General features: G+C 43.0%; 1 protein-coding gene across 1 annotated transcript in view; it reads left to right on the top strand.

The window, feature by feature from the left end:
• The window catches only part of LOC124113405 (alpha-2-macroglobulin-like protein 1), a 61818-nt gene that overhangs the window by 19039 nt on the left and 18774 nt on the right, over positions 1-24005 (top strand). Inside the window, exons 14-31 of the mRNA XM_048392735.1 lie at positions 1306-1475; positions 3505-3654; positions 3924-4047; positions 4137-4216; positions 5604-5766; positions 9002-9101; positions 12178-12406; positions 12881-13027; positions 13306-13404; positions 13647-13695; positions 16136-16231; positions 16619-16795; positions 18543-18706; positions 19134-19295; positions 21313-21472; positions 21610-21809; positions 22380-22592; positions 22887-23014. Coding sequence (XP_048248692.1) covers positions 1306-1475; positions 3505-3654; positions 3924-4047; positions 4137-4216; positions 5604-5766; positions 9002-9101; positions 12178-12406; positions 12881-13027; positions 13306-13404; positions 13647-13695; positions 16136-16231; positions 16619-16795; positions 18543-18706; positions 19134-19295; positions 21313-21472; positions 21610-21809; positions 22380-22592; positions 22887-23014 — 2611 coding nt within the window. The remainder of the gene's footprint in view (positions 1-1305; positions 1476-3504; positions 3655-3923; positions 4048-4136; positions 4217-5603; positions 5767-9001; positions 9102-12177; positions 12407-12880; positions 13028-13305; positions 13405-13646; positions 13696-16135; positions 16232-16618; positions 16796-18542; positions 18707-19133; positions 19296-21312; positions 21473-21609; positions 21810-22379; positions 22593-22886; positions 23015-24005) is intronic.

A 24005-nucleotide genomic window follows, 5' to 3' on the forward strand; every position in this document is an offset into this window, starting at 1 on the left:
TACACCGTGGATGATGTGGTGAATGTATCTACATCGAATATAACGGGCGTATGTAATGGGGGTTGATTGTGTTTGATAGGACGTTTAAGTCTGAACGCGGCTACATGACAAAGCATCGAAATGATGAGCATGCGTCAAACACTTTTTATGTGTATCCATGCCCTTCAAAAACACAGGTTGCCTAAGCTGTAAGGCCTCAATTGAAATGTCACGTCTAACGAATGATCAGAGGAACCAAGATATCGACATGTTGTTTAATGGAATCAGTCATCAAAGGAGTTGTTCCACACTGTAATATTCAGAACAGATAGAGTCACCTCTGTAAAAGCTTCATGAGTCGACAACTCATCAGTGACAGAACCGAGCGACGTCGTCTTGCTGCACTGGGGTTTACGGTGTCGTCGACCTCTCCGTGGAAAGATCTTGAGACATTAACATCGACCTGCACGACATCGAACGACAGTAGCGGGTGAAACTCTGGGTTGGAGACGTCTTATTGTCCCATGAATCAAGGTTCAACGTCAGTTGTCCTGATGGATGACTTTGCGTGTACCTTCGGCAAGGACACGGTTTTGCGGCGTCATTATTGAGTGAGGTCGTTTGCGGTGGCGGTGTTATGGTTTGGGAAGCAGTCAACGCGCATTTCCGATCCCAGTTGGTCATTATTTCAGGTAACCTGAAAATAAGCTAGGGCAGCATCGACAACATTTTACGACCGATTCTCCTCCTTTTGCCGATACAGCATTAGAGAGTGAGTGAGTATGGTTTTACGCCACCTTTAGCAATATTCTAGCAATATCACAGCGGAGGATACCAGAAATAGTCCACACAACGTCAGTGTAAGGGCAGACACGTATTTCAACATGAGAGTACGAGACCCAATGCTGGACGACACAATGAAAAAGCATTTAACCGTCTTGCAATGGCCTTCCCAATCACCACACATGATTCCAATCGAGCATTTGTGTCGCCCTTTTCGATGTGAAATGAACCCTCTAATCTATGGTGTAGAGCTTACTGAAGCTTTGCGGTTCCATTGGACAGCAGCGCCACACGCTCTGGTCCATCGTCTGTGTATATTCACGCCCTGCAGACTTCAAACTCCATCGCTGCCCAAGATGGCCACTGGGCCTGTGATTGTACAGACCCCGCGTTGTTTGACGTTTTTAGATGTCATGTGATTGCATACATTAATCGTTTTTCACATGATATGAAATAAATGCCATTTTTCGTATTTGATGTGCGTTATTATTGCCTCACAGTACATGCGACGCGCCATGGATTGGACCTGAATTTTGTTCTCAGGTTCTTCTGCCAAGCGGTTTGCACCCGATGTCCCTAACATCAACGTCTACTTGAACGTGTCCTGCGCCATGGCCCCGGAAGCAACGCTATTGGTATATCGCATCAGATCTGACGGCGAAGTTGTAGCAGACATTGAGTCGTTTCAGGTGGAACAGTGCTTCAGGAACCCGGTAAGAGTGCACAAGGGCCCCGTTCCGTAAAGCGATCTTTGCGTTACGGCTGTGGTACACGTCTGTGTTAAACTATGGGAGTTACGATCGTCTTAGCGCTAAGATCGCTTTGTGGGACGGGACCCAGAGGACTTTTTCCTTCGTCTCTCTTTATCTTAGGCTTATGTGACTTGTTCCTAGAAGTGATAGTAACTGTCGTCCTGCGAGTGAGTGAGTGAGTGAGTGAGTGAGTGAGTCAGTCAGTCAGTCAGTCAGTCAGGGTGAGTGCTGCGCCACATTCAGCGACATTTCAGCTATATCGTGGCGACCTGTAATGCATGTGCCAGGCAGACCATAGACTCAAAACAAAGGCAGCGACCCAACGACAGCAATCAGGAGGGCACAGATTCTGACCATCCGGTGCCCGTTGTCGACGTCTGTTATGACAGGAATGAGGTACTGAGGGCCTGTTCCGACCCGGAATCCCCCTAAGCCTTCTGTAACACTAGCCTACCATACGGCTTCTGTAACACTAGCCTACCATACGGCTTCTGTTACACTAGTAGCCTACCATACGGCTTCTGTAACACAAGCCTACCATACGGCTTCTGTAACACTAGCCTACCATACGGCTTCTGTAAGATATGCCTACCATACGGCTTCTGTAACATATCCCTCCATACGGCTTCTGTAACATTTGCCTACCATACGGCTTCTGTAAGATATGCCTACCATACGGCTTCTGTAACACTAGCCTACCATACGGCTTCTGTTACACTAGCCTACCATACGGCTTCTGTAACACTAGCCTACCATACAGCTTCTGTAACACTAGCCTACCATACGGCTTCTGTAACATATGCCTACCATACGGCTTCTGTAACACTAGCCTACCATACGGCTTCTGTAAGATATGCCTACCATACGGCTTCTGTAACATATCCCTCCATACGGCTTCTGTAACATTTGCCTACCATACGGCTTCTGTAAGATATGCCTACCATACGGCTTCTGTAAGATATGCCTACCAAACGGCTTCTGTAACACTAGCCTACCATACGGCTTCTGTTACACTAGCCTACCATACGGCTTCTGTAACACTAGCCTACCATACGGCTTCAAAACACTAACCTACCATACGGCTTCTGTAAGATATGCCTACCATACGGCTTCTGTAACATATGCCTACCATACGGCTTCTGTAACATATGTCTACCATACGGCTCCTGTAACATATGCCTACCATTCGGCTTCTGTAACATATGCCTACCCTACGGCTTCTGTAAGATATGCCTACCATACGGCTCCTGTAACATATGCCTACCATACGGCTTCTGTAACATATGCCTACCATACGGCTTCCGTAACATATGCCTACCATACGGCTTCTGTAACATATGCCTACCATACGGCTCCTGTAACATATGCCTACCATACGGCTCCTGTAACATATGCCTACCATACAGCTTCTGTAACATATGCCTACCATACGGCTCCTGTAACATATGCCTACCATACGGCTCCTGTAACATATGCCTACCATACGGCTCCTGTAACATATGCCTACCATACAGCTTCTGTAACATATGCCTACCATACAGCTTCTGTAACATATGCCTACCATACGGCTTCTGTAACATATGCCTACCATACGGCTTCTGTAAGATATGCCTACCATACAGCTTCTGTAACACTAGCCAACCATAGACTTTGTGCCGAGATCACTTTAAGGAATTATGTCCTGTATTCCATCATACCAGAATCCACATTGATAAGTGAGGGTTTGAGATGGCTGCTTGAATGAGATTTCAGAAGATCAGTGAGATATGGGACTGTAATATCGATATAAAATCGATAAAAGGGATCGTGTTAACCTTCCTTACCTACCTAACATACAGTGAGGCCGAGGTGACCTGGGTCCACTTGCACAAAGCGATCTTAGCGCTAAGATGATCTTAACTCCCATACTTTAACATAGGCTTACAATAGTCTTAGCGCTAAGATCGTTCTGGAGACAGAGTTTTCAGTGTTGTAATGCCCATGTTTGTAGGTGAAGATGGCGTTCACGCCGTCCAAGGAGTACCCCGGCTACCCGACCCAGCTGTCACTGACTGCGGCCCCGGGGTCTCTCTGTATGGTGGGGGTCGTGGATCAGAGCGTCTACGTACTCGGAGGGAAGAACCAGATCACGCCTCAACAGGTATTCATTTCGTGGAACGCACAACTGTGTGACAGTTTTGAAAGACATGGATCCATATATTAATACCAGATCGTAACGTAACGTAACCAGATCCTTAAATTAATGAATGTTTGGTTTTGACTTTTCATGGCAAATGAAATGGGTTTTTTTATGTCATGTCTCGTAGTTAGGTACTTGGGCTTATGTCAGAAACAGTTGATCTCTAAAGGTAAGGGACCTTACTCTTTTTTGGAAATTGCAGTGTATGATATTCGGTTATATTCTGACAGTTGTTCTCTCCACTGGATCGCTACAACGCTGTCAAGGACGCACCGTATGAGAGATCCTCGTCCCTGTACACGTATTGTCAAGCGTGGTTTCAGAAGCACGGAGTCTACAATTCTGATGAACTCAGTAAGATAAAAATTTGTTTTCATTTCACTTAGTCATGGCGTCCGTATAGGTTTCATTGTTTATATGAATAAAACGCCCTTTCCTTTCAGAATTCAAACACAGACACTACGATGTAAGAACCAGGTTTACGTACATGTCCCATTACGTCGACTCCAGCGTGGCGTTCTCGGTACGTGGCTTTTGCTTTGGACTTAACACAACCTATGGTTTATTAATATCTATTACAGTGAAATTCCGTTAATCCTGAAATCAGCCTTTGAAATTCATGCTAGTCCGCTAGCCCGAGACAACTAAATTGTGCTGAAGACAAGTAAAAAACGCATTACGGACGTCCTCATGAAATAGTAACATTTGAAGGCTTTAATTCTGAATGAGTACTCAATACTTCTATGGAAAGGAATACGACTGACAGAAAAGATGTAAACATAGGAAACAATTTTTATTTTTGTCTCGTTCAAGCCGGACTAGCTTCAAACTCGGTGGACTAGCAAAATATGGTTTCCACTATTCTCCGGACTAGTTTAAAAAACTAATTTTTAAGGCTGACTGTGCATCTAGGAACATTATCCTTTAGATGAACGGGTTTCACTGTATAGCCTATGCGTAATAACTCCGAACTACATATTCTTATGTTTCCCTGTAACCAGCCTTTGTGTCAGGATCACGAGACGCATAAAATCAAATCTTATTATCTCAATTCCGTTATGGTAAAGCTGTGGCTGCTTCGTGGATTACACAGTCCGGAATTTCGGTTGTAACTCGGAGCCCTGTAATTAATGTTAATGGTCCAGAAAAACCAGTGATTGATAGTATGAGCAACTACCCACGCGGTGCAGAATTGGTTCAGGTTACTTACCATAACAAAATACTCTGTATAATTGAATATGAGTTTCGACGTAAACCGCATTTAAATCTCCCGGAACTAGCTGTGTTATTGCTTTAGAAAACCCAGAACTGCCAGAGAAACCCAGAGCAGGCCTGAGAACGTTCCAGAATATTCATTTTCTGCAGTCACTGTAGCTATCCCTTCTCCACTTTAGGGACCGCCTCCGTGGTCTATTGGCAGAGCGTCCGCCCGGAGAGCGGAAGGTCCCTGGTTCGATCCCCGACCGCGTCATACCAAAAAGACGTTAAAAGATGGTACTTGCTGTTACCCTGTCTGGCGCTCGGCATTAAGGGGCTAAAACAAGGACTGGTCGGCTCGGAGTCAGAAAACTGTGTCCAAGTGGGGTATTCATGTTAAACTGCAGCATGGTATCTCAGTGAGCTAGCACTATAAATCGGCACCAGTCCGGACTAGTACAAGCAGCCACACACACACACACACGTGCATGCACGTCGCTATATAAGTGCAATAATCTTGGACGCGACGTTAAACCCAATTTCACCTCACCTCACCTCACTTCTCCTCTTTAGTCCCCGTATAGCCAGACATGACATGAACATCCCCCTGGTTAAATGTATGCAAACCATTGTCAACATTTCGAACGTGGACACTTGTTCTTTTATTACATAACATTATTTGTGTGACGGTGTACTGGCTTGTATTTCCACAGCTGTCGTCACTTAAAGTTATTGGTCCATTGGAACTTCGAACCAGACCTTGTAAAAAACAGTACAGTTACGACTTTTACCGTCGTTATGGCAGATCTCTCGGTTCCGCCATCGAGGACTGGCAATCTGACCAGGAGGAAAGTTCTGGGCAAGCTGAGGAAACAGGTAACAGTGATTACCGCACTAGCCGCTGTGCGTGCATGTGCAATTGCTTGAAAGATATGAGTGACTTGTTACTTCATATGTTGTCAAAATGGTTCGGAGTGTAAAGTCTTTGAAGTTCGTTTCGAAACCTTTTATGAATTTTGAACATTTAAAAAAAGGCGCTTGTGCGGATTAACTTAAGTAAGGGTGCTTCTATCTGCTTCTGTGTAAATGCACGTCTGTTCTACTTGAAAAGGTGCTTCTATCGTATGTGTAAATGTACGTCTATGTTCTACTCTGTGAAGGTGCTTCTATCTGCTTCTGTGTAAATGTACGTCTATGTTCTACTCTGTAATTGTGCTTCTATCTGCTTCTGTGTAAATGTACGTCTATGTTCTACTCTGTAATTGTGCTTCTATCTGCTTCTGTGTAAATGTACGTCTATGTTCTATTATGTAGAGGTGCTTCTATCTGCTTCTGAGTAAATGTACGTCAGTGTTAACGTTCTACTCTGTAATTGTGCTTCTATCTGCTTCTGTGTAAATGTACGTCTATGTTCTACTCTGTAATTGTGCTTCTATCTGCTTCTGTGTAAATGTACGTCTATGTTCTATTATGTAGAGGTGCTTCTATCTGCTTCTGAGTAAATGTACGTCTATGTTCTACTCTGTGAAGGTGCTTGTATCTGCTTCTGTGTAAATGCACGTCTGTTCTACTTGTAAAGGCGCTTCTATCGTATGTGTAAATGTACGTCTATGTTCTACTCTGTGAAGGTGCTTGTATCTGATTCTGTGTAAATGTACGTCTATGTTCATTTCTGTGGAGGTGCTTCTATCTGCTTCTGAGTAAATGTACGTCTATGTTCTACTCTGTGAAGGTGCTTCTATCTGCTTCTGTGTAAATGTACGTCTATGTTCTATTATGTGGAGGTGCTTCTATCTGCTTCTGAGTAAATGTACGTCAGTGTTAACGTTCTACTCTGTAATTGTGCTTCTATCTGATTCTGTGTAAATGCACGTCTGTTCTACTTGTAAAGGTGCTTCTACCGTATGTGTAAATGTACGTATATGTTCTACTCTGTGAAGGTGCTTTTATCTGATTCTGAGTAAATGTACGTCTATGTTCTACTCTGTGAAGGTGCTTGTATCTGATTCTGTGTAAATGTACGTCTATGTTCATTTCTGTAGAGGTGCTTCTATCTGCTTCTGAGTAAATGTACGTCTATGTTCTACTCTGTGAAGGTGCTTCTATCTGCTTCTGAGTAAATGTACGTTAGTGTTAACGTTCTACTCTGTAATCGTGCTTCTATCTGTTTCTGTGTAAATGTACGTCTATGTTCATTTCTGTAGAGGTGCTTCTATACGCTTCTTTGTAAATGCACGTCTGTTCTACTTGTAAAGGTGCTTCTATCGTATGTGTAAATGTACGTCTATGTTCTACTCTGTGAAGGTGCTTCTATCTGATTCTGTGTAAATGTACGTCTATGTTCATTTCTGTAGAGGTGCTTCTATCTGCTTCTGAGTAAATGTACGTATATGTTCTACTCTGTGAAGGTGCTTCTATCTGCTTCTGAGTAAATGTACGTCAGTGTTAACGTTCTACTCTGTAATTGTGCTTCTATCTGTTTCTGTGTAAATGTACGTCTATGTTCATTTCTGTAGAGGTGCTTCTGTCTGCTTCTGTGTAAATGCACGTCTGTTCTACTTGTAAAGGTGCTTCTATCGTATGTGTAAATGTACGTCTATGTTCTACTCTGTGAAGGTGCTTCTATCTGCTTCAGAGTAAATGTACGTCTATGTTCATTTCTGTAGAGGTGCTTCTATCTGCTTCTGAGTAAATGTACGTCTATGTTCTACTCTGTGAAGGTGCTTCTATCTGTTTCTGTGTAAATGTACGTCTATGTTCATTTCTGTAGAGGTGCTTCTGTCTGCTTCTGTGTAAATGCACGTCTGTTCTACTTGTAAAGGTGCTTCTATCGTATGTGTAAATGTACGTCTATGTTCTACTCTGTGAAGGTGCTTCTATCTGCTTCAGAGTAAATGTACGTCTATGTTCATTTCTGTAGAGGTGCTTCTATCTGCTTCTGAGTAAATGTACGTCTATGTTCTACTCTGTGAAGGTGCTTCTATATGCTTCTGTGTAAATGTACGTCTATGTTCTATTATGTAGAGGTGCTTCTATCTGCTTCTGAGTAAATGTACGTCTATGTTCATTTCTGTAGAGGTGCTTCTATTTGCTTCTGAGTAAATGTACGTCTATGTTCTACTCTGTGAAGGAACTTGTATCTGATTCTGTGTAAATGTACGTCTATATATGTTCTACTCTGTAATTGTGCTTCTATCTGCTTCAGAGTAAATGTACGTCTATGTTCTACTCTGTGAAGGTGCTTGTATCTGCTTCTGTGTAAATGCACGTCTGTTCTACTTGTAAAGGTGCTTCTATCGTATGTGTAAATGTACGTCTATGTTCTACTCTGTGAAGGTGCTTCTATCTGATTCTTTGTAAATGTACGTCTATGTTCATTTCTGTAGAGGTGCTTCTATCTGCTTCTGAGTAAATGTACGTCTATGTTCTACTCTGTGAAGGTGCTTCTATCTGCTTCTGAGTAAATGTACGTCTATGTTCATTTCTGTAGAGGTGCTTCTATTTGCTTCTGAGTAAATGTACGTCTATGTTCTACTCTGTGAAGGAACTTGTATCTGATTCTGTGTAAATGTACGTCTATATATGTTCTACTCTGTAATTGTGGTTCTATCTGCTTCTGAGTAAATGTACCTCAATGTTAACGTTCTGCTCTGTAATTGTGTTTCTGTCTGATTCTGTGTAAATGTACGCCTATGTTTTACTCTGTAAAGGTGCTTCTGTCTTCTACTCAGCGAAAGTGCTTCTATCCTCGACTCTGTATACATGCTTCTGTTGTGTAAATGTTACAGTACTTCTTCAATCGCGACTGATGGAATCCAAATCGTTTTTAAAGAATCTTATTCAAAGATGGTAATAAACCCGCAGACTTAATACTTTTTCTCTCCTATAGGTGAACGAATGTGCTTTGGCCGTCGTGGTTGTACCCCTACTGTTTCGTTTTCAATGTAACTGTCATTTTTGCAGAAGCAGGGGAAACTAATCGTCAACCAAATTATGAAGTTGTTTCCGAAGTACTTAATGTTTCTTTCATAATTCTTCACCGACCGCAAATAAAGATAGTCTGATTGCTGATTCTGTAACTTTGCTAATTCTGCGTTTTATCACCTGGAAGATGAGTCTCCTTCACAAGGAGCTCCAGACCCGAAGAAAAAGACGGTAGCATTGAGACAATACTTCCCTGAAACCTGGCTGTGGGACCTGGAGATAATTGGGTAAGTAGGGCAGGCGGACCCCGGTCTCGAGGGAGACCACTGTGTAGGTATAACGCCTGTAGAGATCCCGGTCTCTAGGGAGATCATTGGGTAGGTAGGACGCCAGTGGAGATCCCGGTCTCTAGGGAGATCTCTGTGTAGGTAGGACGCCTGTAGGGATCCCAGTCTCTAGGGAGATCATTTGGTAGGTAGGACGCCAGTGGGGATCCCGGTCTCTAGGGAGATCTCTGTGTAGGTATAACGCCTGTAGAGATCCCGGTCTCTAGGGAGATCATTGGGTAGGTAGGACGCCAGTGGGGATCCCGGTCTCTAGGGAGATCACTGGGAAGGTAGAACGCCAGTAGGGATCCAGTCTCTAGGGAGATCACTGGGAAGGTAGGACGCCAGTAGGGATCCGGGTCTCTAGGGAGATCACTGGATAGGTAGGATTTCAGTAGGGATCCCAGTCTCTAGGGAGATCATTGGGTAGGTAGGACGCCAGTGGGGATCCCTGTATCTAGGGAGATCATGTATACTGATGCAGTACAACATCCACTCACTTCACAGTGACGGCCATGTTCGAGGATCACTAAGATTAGCGACTGAAGGTTTAGTTTCTTTGTTGTTTAACACCGCTCTCAGCAATATTCCAGCTATATGATGGTGAGACTGATTGATTTTTGTACGTGAGAATTACATTGATAATGTTAGTGTTTTTTAAAGTATTTGGTGAGGGGTACTTTGATAGCTTGACGGTTTCATACATTCTTATATCGTACTCTGTCATAACGACTGAATGGTTTGTTTGTTTGTTTTTTGTTCAACGCCTCACTCAGCAATATTCCAGCTACATGACGGCGGGACTGAATGACATATATATGTTTCAATTACATTTGATAACATTGGTTTATATATTAATAGGTAGTTGGTGAGGGGTACTTTGATAGCTTGATAATTAAAACATATTCTTATATTGTACTTTGTATTATTGCATTTTGATAACATTGTTTTTTGTGGGGTGATACACTGTAACATTGATATCCTTACCGTCCAGTAACTCGATAAACATTATTATCCTGCACCATTCATTGGGTTTATAGTCACATAGCTTAACATTAGTATCCTGTCCATTGTCTATGTATAGTGACATATTGTAACATGGTGAACTGTCCGGTGACTATGTGAGCTGATAGTGTCATATTCATATCATTGTTATCCTGACCAATAACTATGTAATGAGATATATCGATAACATTGTTACCCATCCCAGTGCCTCCGTATAGTGTCCTATTCATACCATTGTTATCTTGACCAGTGACTCTGTATAGCAACATATTGATAACATTAGTAACCCTGCTCACTGACTTTGTCAGCGACATATTGAGAACATTGTTATCCTGTCTAGTGATTGAATGACATATTGATAACTTTGTTATCCTGTCCAGTGACATTGCATGGCGCATTGGCGACATATTTGATAACATTGTTATTCTGTCCAGTGATTGTATAATGACATATTGATAACAGTGTTATCCTGTCTAGTGATTGTATAGGGACATAATGATAACATTGTTATCCTGTCCAGCGATTGTATAGGGACATAATGATAACATTGTTATCCTGTCCAGCGATTGTATAGGGACATAATGATAACATTGTTATCCTGTCCAGTGATTGAATGACATATTGATAACTTTGTTATCCTGTCCAGTGACATTGCATGGCGCATTGACGACATATTTGATAACATTGTTATCCTGTCTAGTGATGGTATATTGACATATCGATAACATTGTTATCTTGTCCAGTGAATGTATAGGGACATAATGATAACATTGTTATCGTGTCTAGTGATGGTATATTGACATATCGATAACATTGTTATCTTGTCCAGTGAATGTATAGGGACATAATGATAACATTGTTATCGTGTCTAGTGATGGTATATTGACATATCGATAACATTGTTATCTTGTCCAGTGAATGTATAGGGACATAATGATAACATTGTTATCTTGTCCAGTGAATGTATAGGGACATAATGATAAAATTGTTATCTTGTCCAGTGAATGTATAGGGACATAATGATAACATTGTTATCTTCTCCAGTGAATGTATAGGGACATAATGATAACATTGTTATCCTGTCTAGTGATGGTATATTGACATATCGATAACATTGTTATCTTGTCCAGTGAATGTATAGGGACATAATGATAACATTGTTATCGTGTCCAGTGAATGTATATTGACATATCGATAACATTGTTATCTTGTCCAGTGAATGTATAGGGACATAATGATAACATTGTTATCTTGTCCAGTGAATGTATAGGGACATAATGATAAAATTGTTATCTTGTCCAGTGAATGTATAGGGACATAATGATAACATTGTTATCTTCTCCAGTGAATGTATAGGGACATAATGATAACATTGTTATCCTGTCTAGTGATGGTATATTGACATATCGATAACATTGTTATCTTGTCCAGTGAATGTATAGGGACATAATGATAACATTGTTATCGTGTCCAGTGAATGTATATTGACATATCGATAACATTGTTATCGTGTCCAGTGAATGTATAGGGACATAATGATAACATTGTTATCTTGTCCAGTGAATGTATAGGGACATAATGATAACATTGTTATCTTGTCCAGTGAATGTATAGGGACATAATGATAACATTGTTATCTTGTCCAGTGAATGTATAGGGACATAATGATAACATTGTTATCTTGTCCAGTGAATGTATAGGGACATAATGATAACATTGTTATCTTGTCCAGTGAATGTATAGGGACATAATGATAACATTGTTATCTTGTCCAGTGAATGTATAGGGACATAATGATAACATTGTTATCTTGTCCAGTGAATGTATAGGGACATAATGATAACATTGTTATCTTGTCCAGTGAATATATAGGGGCATAATGATAACATTGTTATCTTGTCCAGTGAATATATAGGGACATAATGACAACATTGTTATCCGGTTCAGTGAATATATAGGGACATATTGTAACATTGTTATCCGGTTCAGTGAATATATAGGGACATAATGACAACATTGTTATCCGGTTCAGTGATTCTGGGAAACTGGAGCTGAATAAGACTCTCCCCGGAAGCATTACAGAGTGGGTCGGTAGCACTGTCTGTGCCAAGTCGGATCTCGGTGTCGGTGTGTCTGAGTCGGCGTCCGTGACAGCGTTTCAGCCGTTCTTCGTCTCCTTCACCCTCCCTTACTCCGCTATCAGGGGGGAATACATCGCCGTCATCGTCTCCGTCTTCAACTACCTCACAGAATGTATTGAGGTGATTATATATATGTTATTCTGGTCTGACCGTTTTAGAATCGGCCTTCAATAACCCATGCTTGTCGTAGGAGGCGACTAACGGGATCGGGTGGTCAGGCTCGCTGACTTGGTTCATGTTCGTAATCGTATTCCAATTGTGTAGAATGATGCTCATGACGTCAATCACTGGATTGTCTGGTCCAGATTCGATTATTTACAGACCCCCGTCATATAGCTGGAATATTGCTGAGTTAAACAACAAACAAACAAACAAACAAACAAACAAACAAACCTGTTAGAACTTGCCACTGACATTACCCTATCCTTGAAGCATGGTCTGTCAGCACTACACCCATGGTCGGTTTTTTTAAATTAAGATGTCCGCGGTCTACGTTTGAGCTTTGGTCTCATGTCAAGCTTATATAACTGAAATACCCCTGCAAACACGGATATATGAAGTTGATTTCACCAGATGTGTTTTATGAATTTGCAGATTGAGTTAAAGCTGAATGAATCAAGTGAGTTTGACCTTTTGAACTCTGAGCGTAACACGTGGATGTGTATATGTGGAAACGAGGCTAAGCGTCACGAGTTTGTTATTATTCCAAGAAGCCTGGGTCAGATAAACATCACGGTGCAAGTAAGTGGTAATCGGCACAGTAGAAACACTTGTTTCTTTGTCAAGTCCGAAAGCTAGTCACATCCGTAAGTATTAAGCTAGTCACATCCATCACATCTATAACATAGACGTCAAATATGGAGTTGAACCATGTTGTTTTTTATATTTTAATTGCGTTTATGATTAATATGTGACGTAATCAAGATCTACAACATCTACATTGTCACAAGGCGTAAAAAACAACCAATTCATCTATGTTCTCATTCATCAAGTTCATTGCTCAGCTAAACATTCTTCAGGCAAAGTCTGTTCCTGGAGATTCTCAATGTCCTAAGGTCAAGGCCGCTGGGGAAGGTATTGGAGTCAAGGACGCAGTGGTCAGACAACTCTTGGTAGAGGTACATTATAACAATAACAGAAAGAAAATTCTATCTCACACACATCAAAATCTTAAGCATGTTGGTAATGTATCCAGTGTCATAATGATCTTGATGCGTGTCTACGTGAATCTCTTGACAGCTTTTCATCATTCAACTTTGATATTAACATGATATATATAGACTACAATCCAGGTAACCTTCCTAAACACATCCATTTGTGCAAGAAACTGACCTACAATTATCGTTTTATTCCGTTACAGCCAGAGGGTGACGAACAGGAATACACCTACAGTACCATGGTGTGTTCAGGTATGTGTGTAGTACACCTACAGTACCATGGTGTGTTCAGGTATGTGTGTAGTACACCTACAGCACCATGGCGTGTTCAGGTATGTGTGTAGTACACCTACAGTACCATGGTGTGTTCAGGTATGTGTGTAGTACACCTACATCACCATGGTGTGTTCAGGTATGTGTGTAGTACACCTACAGCACCATGGTGTGTTCAGGTATGTGTGTAGTACACCTACATCACCATGGCGTGTTCAGGTATGTGTGTAGTACACCTACAGTACCATGGTGTGTTCAGGTATGTGTGTAGTACACCTACATCACCATGGTGTGTTCAGGTATGTGTGTAGTACACCTACAGTACCATGGTGTGTTCAGGTATGTGTGTAGTACACCTACATCACCATGGTGTGTTCAGGTATGTGTGTAGTACACCTACATCACCATGGTGTGTTCAGGTATGTGTGTAGTACACCTACAGCACCATGGTGTGTTCAGGTATGTGTGTAGTACACCTACAGCACCATGGTGTGTAAAGGTATGTGTGTAGTACACCTACATCACCATGGTGTGTTCAGGTATGTGTGTAGTACACCTGCAGCACCATGGTGTGTTCAGGTATGTGTGTAGTACACCTACAGCACCATGGCGTGTTCAGGTACGTCAGTAGTACACCTACAGCACCATGGCGTGTTCAGGTATGTGTGTAGTACACCTACTGTACCATGGTGTGTTCAGGTACGTCAGTAGTACACCTACAGCACCATGGCGTGTTCAGGTATGTGTGTAGTACACCTACAGCACCATGGCGTGTTCAGGTATGTGTGTAGTACACCTACAGTACCATGGCGTGTTCAGGTATGTGTGTGGTACACCTACAGTACCATAGCATGTTCAGGTACGTCAATAGTACACCTACAGCACCATGGTGTGCTCAGGTACGTCAGTAGTACACCTACAGCACCATGGCGTGTTCAGGTACGTCAGTAGAACACCTACAGTACCATGGCGTGTTCAGGTACGTCAGCAGTACACCTACATCACCATGGCGTGTTAAGGTACGTCAGTAGTACACCTACAGCACCATGGCGTGTTCAGGTACGTCAGTAGTACACCTACATCACCATGGTGTGTTCAGGTACATCAATAGTACACCTACAGCACCATGGCGTGTTCATGTATGTGTGTAGTACACCTACAGCACCATGGCGTGTTCAGGTACGTCAATAGTACACCTACAGCACCATGGCGTGTTCAGGTACGTCAGTAGTACACCTACAGCACCATGGCGTGTCCATGTACGTCAGTAGTACACCTACAGCACCATGGCGTGTTCAGGTACGTCAATAGTACACCTACATCACCATGGCGTGTTCAGGTACGTCAATAGTACACCTACAGCACCATGGCGTGTTCAGGTACGTCAGTAGTACACCTACAGCTCCATGGCGTGTTCAGGTACGTCAATAGTACACCTACAGCACCATGGCGTGTTCAGGTACGTCAATAGTACACCTACAGCACCATGGCGTGTTCAGGTACGTCAGCAGTACACCTACAGCACCGTGGCGTGTTCAGGTACGTCAATAGTACACCTACAGCACCATGGCGTGTTCAGGTACGTCAGTAGTACATCTATATCACCATGGTGTGTTCAGGTATGTGTGTAGTACACCTACAGCACCATGGTGTGTTCAGGTATGTGTGTAGTACACCTACAGCACCATGGCGTGTTCAGGTATGTGTGTAGTACACCTACAGCACCATGGCGTGTTCAGGTACGTCAGTAGAACACCTACAGCACCATGGCGTGTTCATGTACGTCAGTAGTACACCTACAGCACCACTTTTGTTTATATCATCTTAGCAGTTAATCATTAACCAATTAAAGAGATAAGCCTTAAGTTTCTAATAACAACATATAGAACTAGACGGGAAATGGGTAAAGTATCATGGAACATTGTCCCTCTCCCCCTCCCTACTCCTTTAACGCCACACTTGACTGCCTTCACACGACATTCTGATCAATGTTCCACCACTCATCTCAAGAGATATTGAGATCCAGTGGGTTAACGAAGAGATCTGAGATATCCGTCCGCAAAAGACGTTAAAAGATGGTACATGTTGTTACCCTGCCTGGCGCTCGGCATTAAGGGGCTAATAAAACGACTGGTCGGCCCAGTATATGGTGTCTGAGTGGGGTTTCCATGTTTAACTTCGGCCTGGTATCTCAGTGGACTAATCCTATAAAATGCGCATTAGTCCGTACTATTACAAGCAGCCACACACACGCACACACACGTGCATGCGCACAATCACGAACGCGACGTTAAACCCTCTTTTAACCTCACTCACCCAGTATCTGATGTGTAGTAGAAGCTGACTTAGGGTGATCGGGTGGTTCGGACATCGTGTTGTGTGGATAGAGCATTAATGTTTCGATGTTTGTTGTTTTCAGAAAAAGGAACAGAATTCTTTGATTCCATTGACCTGCCTCTCCCCGCGGACCAAGCAGTAGTCCCAGACTCCGGGAGAGGGATGCTCAGCGCCATAGGTGAGGCTGGTCGCATCATGTAACCGATGGGATTGATGGCATTTTACTATTGATATATAACTAGGTCTTCAAATTTACAGTATCTTTTCGACACAGTCCCAAACTCTTTTTTGATGTTATTTATTAGTTTGGTTTAGTTTAGACGATCGCCAGTTACATCTGCCTTACATCCATGTTTTCTGATAGGGCGCAGCCTATTTGGAGACGAGTTTAATTAGTTTGGAAATACTTTGACAAGTTAAGACGATCGCCAGTTACTGTTACATCTATCTTACATCCAGGTGATCTGATGGGCCCAGCCTATTTCGAGACGAGTTTGATTAGTTTGGTTTTACTTGGACATGTTTAGAGGATGACCATTTACTGTTACATCTATCTTACATCCAGGTGATCTGATGGGGCCCAGCTTCAGCAACATCGGCGACCTCCTCCGCGTTCCCTACGGCTGCGGAGAACAGAACATGATCAACTTTGCCCCGAATGTGTTCATCATGAGATACCTGAAGGCCACCAATCAGCTGACACCAGAGATATCTGAGACCATCAACAAGTACCTCGGAAGTGGTAAATAACAAACTGTGTTCATTTCAACAACGCGTAGACGAAATTCGGGAAATTCCTGATGTTCCCATAATTGAAGAAATTTCTGTGTTTCAGTAATTACCGTTATCCATTCTAGATATACATAGCATGTCACGATTATTTATATGCCCTTTCGAAAATAAACCCAGACGTACACTCTCTTGAGAGTCTGTAATCTGCATTGTCATGACATGAAGCCCAGAGGGCCATTAATCTGGCTCTGTTCTTCAACTGTACTTTAACTTCGACGTTGCAACGAAATACTAAAGCCCTATTCACATGGACACTTTTACTTACGTGAGTATATATACTTACATAAGTAAATTTACTTATGGTGGCATGTGAACGCATTTGCTTGGGTGAGTAAATATACTCCAGGAGTAAAGAGACATGAGTAAAAGTATATTTGCTACACCTGATGAGGTCTAGTAAAAGTATATTAACTCATAAGTATAAATGCTCCTGGAGTATTTCTGGTCATGTGATCTCTCTTTCGCCTCTGGTTGACTATCTTCGACAGCAACATGGCCTCAAATGATAAAAGTCCACAATTTATTTATGAAATGATGTTTACTTCTGCCTTGCATAAACTTCATGTGAACGCAATGTAAATATACTTTTGCTTACATGAGTAAATATACTCCATGAGTAAATTTGCTTACATGAGTAAATTTTGTCCATGTGAATGGGGCTATATCTCTGACTGAATGTTGAGATATACTCCTCTACCACGATGACAAGACTGAATGTTGAGATATATTCCTCTACCACGATGACATGACTGAATGTTGAGATATATTCCTCTACCACGATGACATGACTGAATGTTGAGATATATTCCTCTACCAAGATGACATGACTGAATGTTGAGATATACTCCTCTACCACGATGACAAGACTGAATGTTGAGATCTATTCCTCTACCACGATGACATGACTGAATGTTGAGATATACTCCTCTACCACGATGACATGACTGAATGTTGGGATGTATTCCTCTACCACGATGACATGACTGAATGTTGGGATGTATTCCTCTACCACGATGACATGACTGAATGTCGAGATCTATTCCTCTACGACGATGACATGACCGAATGTTGGGGTGTATTCCTCTACCACGATGACACGACTGAATGAAAATAGAAGGATCATCTTCCTGAATGGAAGGAATGCCTGATGTCTGAATGCTTTTTAATACATGAAAGGTTGTACGACTAAATATTTTATTTTCTACTCTCACGGTTTTTATCTCATTGTTAACCTCTGTCACTGGTTTAATTCACCCCTTTTACGGGGATTTTATTCACTTCTATCTTAGGCGGTATATTCACCTCTTTCAAGGTAGTTTTCAAGGGTGAACATCAAGTTCTCTGCAGTTATAATAGTTTCACCGTATTCTCAATACTACTAGGGGCACGGGGGGCCCAGTCGTCTAAGGCGCCGCGATTCGCTGTGCAGAGTTGCGTCCCTTGGGCACGCCAGAAACCTATGATTGTGGGTTCGAATCCCGGTTTGCCCCCATTATGTTTCTAGGTTTGTCAGCACCATACCCGTGCTCGTGGGTTTCACCGAAGTGGTAAACGTCTGAGACTTGCATCACTTCGGGCTTTCTTCCCACATTAAGCTGACACGCCGTGATATAACTGTAATACTGTTAAAAGCGGCATCAAACCCAACTCACTCACTAACTCTCAATACTACTTACACCTCCTATCTCTTTCCGCAGGCTACCAGCGGGAGCTGAACTACATGCGAGATGACGGGTCCTTCAGCGCGTTCGGCAACTCCGACAGCAGCGGCAGCACGTGGCTCACTGCCTTCGTCATCAAGTCCTTCACCGAGGCCCAGCCTTTCCTGGAGATTGACCAGAACGTCCTCAGGAGGGCGAGGGTGAGGGACGAGAGGGCCATTATCTTTATAGCAGTGTTAATACTAGATCCTCTTATAATGAACCTTGACAAATAGGAAACAAGAACTATATGTCTCAGTGCCCTCGGAGAATAATTCACATATCTGCCACAAGAAAACATTGACACAATAAAATGTTGTGACCAGGTGTCCGATAAACGTACAAACATGTCCTGTCTTACCGATGGTAATTCTTCGGCTAGGTCCAGATCACTGAACTCATCCAGACAATAGTGCCATGTAGTTATTTTGATACATCAAACTTGCTGGTGACACCACGCTTCTAGTGCTACACGTGTTCAATAATATTAATTATGCATGTTTCGTATAATTGACTTATATGTGTGTGGCAAGTATTTCCATCTGTTCGTGTTCCAATTGCCTCTAATCGTGTATTGGGTGCGTACAGCTGTGGTTGAAGGCCAAGCAAGCACGTGACACAGGCTGCTTCACCGAAGTTGGACGAGTCATCCATTCATCCATGAGAGGAGGTGTTGACGGCGCCAACAGTCACGTCACGCTGACGGCGTTTGTCATGGGTGCTCTTATCACTGGCGGCACACCCAAAAGCGTATGTATTTGCCACAGCATTACGCATTCATAAACAGCATCTGTATAATACTACTCAAATGTTGAGTGAGTGAGTGAGTATGGTTTTACGCCGCTTTTAGCAATATTCCAGCAACAACACGGCGGGGGACACCAGAAATGGGCTTCACACATTGTACCCATGTCGGGAATCGAACCCGGGTCTTCAGCGTGACGAGCGAACGCTTTAACCACTAGGCTACCCGACCGCCCCTACTCAAATGTTGATTAGTGTAATAAGCTAGCTCAGAATTTTACGAATGTCGAGAACATTTTTTTTGAAATGTGAATTGATATTTAGTTTCAACTTGAAATGAACCTAAGGATGCCTCAGTTTTATGGTACATCAAAAAACTATTCGTATGATAGATGAGGTGAAATTGGGTTTAACCTCGCGTCCAGGATTATTGGACTTATATAACGACGAGCATGCATGCATGTGTGTGTTTGTATGTGTGTGTGTATGCGTGCGTGTGTGCGTGTGTGCGTGTGTGTGTACTAGTCCGGACTGTCTTCAGCAACCCATGCTTGTCGTAGGAACGGGATCGGATGGGCAGGCTCGCTGACTTGTTTGATGTATGTCATCATTTCCCAATTGCGGGGATCGATGATATCAATCACTGGATTGACTGGTCCAGACTCGATTATGTACATACCAACCCGTCATATAGCTGGAATATTGCTGGGTGCAGCTTTAAACAACAAACAAACTAGTCAGGACTGATGCCGATTTATAGCGCTAGCTCACTCAGATACCATGTTGCAACTTAACATGAATACCCCACTCAGACACAGTATACTGGCTCCGAGCCAAACAGTCCTTGTTTTAGCTCATTAATGCCGAGCACCAGACAGGGTAACAACAAGTACCATCTTTTAACGTCTTTTGGTATGACGCTGCCGGGGATCCAACCCCGCACCTTCCGCTCTCCGGGCGGACGCTCTACCACTAGACCACAGAGGCGGTCTATTCAAATGATGGCATCGCAAAGCAACCGGACACCTCACACTCCATGTGAACATACAAATCATTCCTGACAAATCTTGAGAAGTCTAGGTTGTCACTTTAACAAGATGCTTCTGACTTAAATATATAATAGAATTTGTTTTCAGGCAATGGCTTTTGAAAATATTGTGCAGGCGGGCGGTGTTTTTGTTGATGTTCAAGCTAGTATGTAACATAATTTTGTTTACAATAATTTAGGGGAAATCACGTTGTTCTTAAATATTGTGGCATTTCACTGCCGGAGTCGTGTGTTCGAGACGCGGAATATTAAAAGATCAAAATAAAAATGAAAATGGAAATAAAAACAAAACGTGGGGTGGACTTTATGATGATATTGGCGTTGTCTGAGAACCAAGACAATTATTTGTTTTTTGCCCTTTGAAAACGTTTGTATGAAAACAGTTGTACAATTAACTCTTACATTATCTTGATATCTTATTAAAGATGACATAACTTGTAGGTCCATATCGGCGCGGTGGTGTTGTCTCTCCTCTTGGCTTGAACTTCGGATAAGTGTACATATATCCGATGCGCGAAGGCCTTAGAGCTATCAGGTTTTACCCGTAGTTTAGTTGTTTGTTAAATTATGTAAAACACGGGGCACGCACCTAGGGCTAAATGACCATGGGCATAGAGCACAGAGCAATGAGTGTATGTACCTTCAAATATATAGTTGAGTACATCCATACCCATAATGTCACATTCGGATTTCTGGACCTGAAAATCTCCTTAAGCCTTTTTGTCGAAAAGAAGCCAAATGGTGAGTTGTTGGTTACTGTTTGTGTGAATCGTGAATCATTTCTTGACGTAACCATTGTTTCCTCTTGTCTAACATGCTGTCAGGCGCTTGTAGCATCACTTTCTTATAGCTAAACACTTTCTCAAAGACCAACCATAGGAAACTGGTTACTATACGTACATTGTAAGTTTTGCTAATGAAATCCAAAGCTACAGTTATGATACAGTTGGTGACCAACTAAATGCGATACCACAGGACCCTGCGATACTGAACGCCATCAACTGCATCGCTGCTCAGCCCATCACCGACGTCTACACCATGGCCGCTGCTGCCTACGCCACGTCGCTCCAGGACGCCAACAGTCGGGTGCACGTCAACTTACAGAGGGGCCTCCACTCCAAGGCAGTCGTTAATGGTAGGAGGGGCCTAGGTCCTGATTTATGACAGTAAATTGGCATCATAACACAGTCATGTGTATTTATCATCTCAAACTGGCTTTAAATAAATAAATAAATAAATAAATAAATAATAAAAAAAATAAAAATAAATCAGGTACCCTGATGCATTGGGAGACGAGGAGGGACGCGAACCGTCAGCGGAGCTACTACTACCGCGCATCGTCGCTGAACGTGGAGACGACCGCCTACGCCCTGCTGGCCTACCTGGAGGAGGATGACCTGGAGTCCAGCCTGAAGGTCGTCAAGTGGCTGCAGAAACAGAGGAACCCTAAGGGAGGATTTGCCTCCACTCAGGTCAGTTGTCACATACACACATGGAACATAGGGAGGCTTTGCCTTCACTCAGGTCAGTTGTCACATACATACATACATGGAATATAGGGAGGATTTGCCTCCGCTCAGGTCAGGTGTCACATACACACGTGGAATATAGGGAGGATTTGCCTCCACTCAGGTCAGTTGTCACATACACACGTGGAACATAGGGAGGCTTTGCCTTCACTCAGGTCAGTTGTCACATACATACATGGAATATAGGGACGATTTGCCTTAAAGGGCAAGTAACGTGAAAAACTATTGCGATTTTGTTGCGAGTATCAATTTTCCGAGATACAGTTAGTCAATTTCCGAGAGATAATGCCTCTAGATTGCTCGCTGATACCTGCGCTGCCCACGCTCTGAGGTTTTACTAAAGCAGAAAACATCTACGACCTGCGTCACCTTTGTGTTTTCCTTTTGGGTCCACCAGTGGAAACCGCGAAGTATCGATACTCGTGTGCTTGCCACGGAAACATGAAGGTCGCGCAGGAAGAGATGGCTATGTTGTTTGTTTGCCGCTAACCAGAGTGTGTCTCGTTATTCAAGGACACCGTGATAGCACTGGACGCTCTGTCGAGGTTTGCGAGATCAACTTCGACTGGGAACAAACACAACTTATTGCTGACCGTGGAAGGAAAGAACGTCCACAAGAACTTCACCGTGTCAAAGTCCAACAGTATGGTGATGCAGACAGAACCACTGAATGTGCCCAATGAGATCACCTTGAGTGGTGTTGGCACTGGCTGTGCTTTGTTCCAGGTAGGGAGTGAATATATTTCATAAACACGGTCTTCTCGGAATGAACAAGGCCGAATGAGCAGAAGCTCGGGTAGAATTTATAGCATAACAGTGACTATGTAGATGTTTGTGTTCTGAAAACTGAAGAGCTTGAAATGTATAAAATATGCTTCTCGTGCGCACAGGTGTGAAAATGATAATGACAATTAAACTATTATAGTTTATTTAAGGCCTCTCACTTCACATACTTCCAGTTCACTCAGAATGTACTCAGTGATAAATGCTCTCTTGGCATTATATCTTTTTATATATCAGGCCACAGTTCGCTACAACACCTACGACCTTGACAAGGTGGACCTCGCCTTTACCCTGAACGCCACTGTACAGCCTCCGGATCCAGTGAAACCGGACTGCGGTCGCAGGACAATCAACATCTGTACAGCGTTAGTAGAGCTATGTGTTGGTAGTGATAGATGGAGTGAGGGAACAAGGGTTTTCACAGCATCTGTCCAGCGTTAGTAGAGCCTTGTGTTGGTAGTGATTGATGGAGTGAGGGAACGAGGGTTTTCACAGTATCTGTACAGCGTTAGTAGAGCCTTGTGTTGGTAGTGATAGACTGAGTGAGGGAACGAGGGTTTTCATAGCATCTGCACAGCGTTAGAAGAGCCTTGTGCTGGTAGTGATCGATGGAGTGAGGGAACGAGGGTTTTCACAGTAGCTGTCTGTGGTTGAATCTGGAACAGACACATCATTAACGTTAGATGTGACTTCTTTCATGCAAACGATCTTCTACGATTGCCTCATGCACACATCAAGCACAACCCTCCAGACAATATTATGATAACACATCCGAATAGAATTTGACACGGAGGCCCATTGGTCGTTTGGCGTACCAGGATCCGGTGAATGTGGTTCTAATCTGATTGACCTAATTTTGATCCTTTGGTTTGTCAGCCCCATACCCGTACTCTGGGATTTTACCAAGGCAGCAAACGTCTATGACCTGCGTCACTATCGTGTTTGCATTTTTGGTCTGCGACCCTCTAGTTCCCAAAGAGTGTGACGTTGAGAGGCTGACTAATAAAAGGCTTACGGGAGGTTATACAGATGTGCAGGTAGGCATCCGTGAGTGTCCGTGAATATTCCAGCAATATCACGGCGCGGGACACCGGAAAAAGGGCTTCACACATTGTACCCATGTGGGGAATCGAACCCGGGTCTTCGGCGTGACGAACCATCGCTTTAACCACTAGGCTACCCCACCGCCCCATAATGTATTTTAGACCACATGCGCACATACTGTCTCATCAACCTCCTTAACCATGAGAGAGATGCAGATTAATTTGCTGCTTCGTGTATTTCACATTCACTGGTGTCATTCCGGGACAAGACTTGTAGGTTACGGAAACGAGCGAGTGGTGACGAACACTGACG

This window comes from Haliotis rufescens, unplaced genomic scaffold (assembly GCF_023055435.1).
Source record: "Haliotis rufescens isolate VD_foot unplaced genomic scaffold, xgHalRufe1.0.p SCAF_1, whole genome shotgun sequence".
In the NCBI taxonomy this organism is placed as follows: domain Eukaryota; kingdom Metazoa; phylum Mollusca; class Gastropoda; order Lepetellida; family Haliotidae; genus Haliotis; species Haliotis rufescens.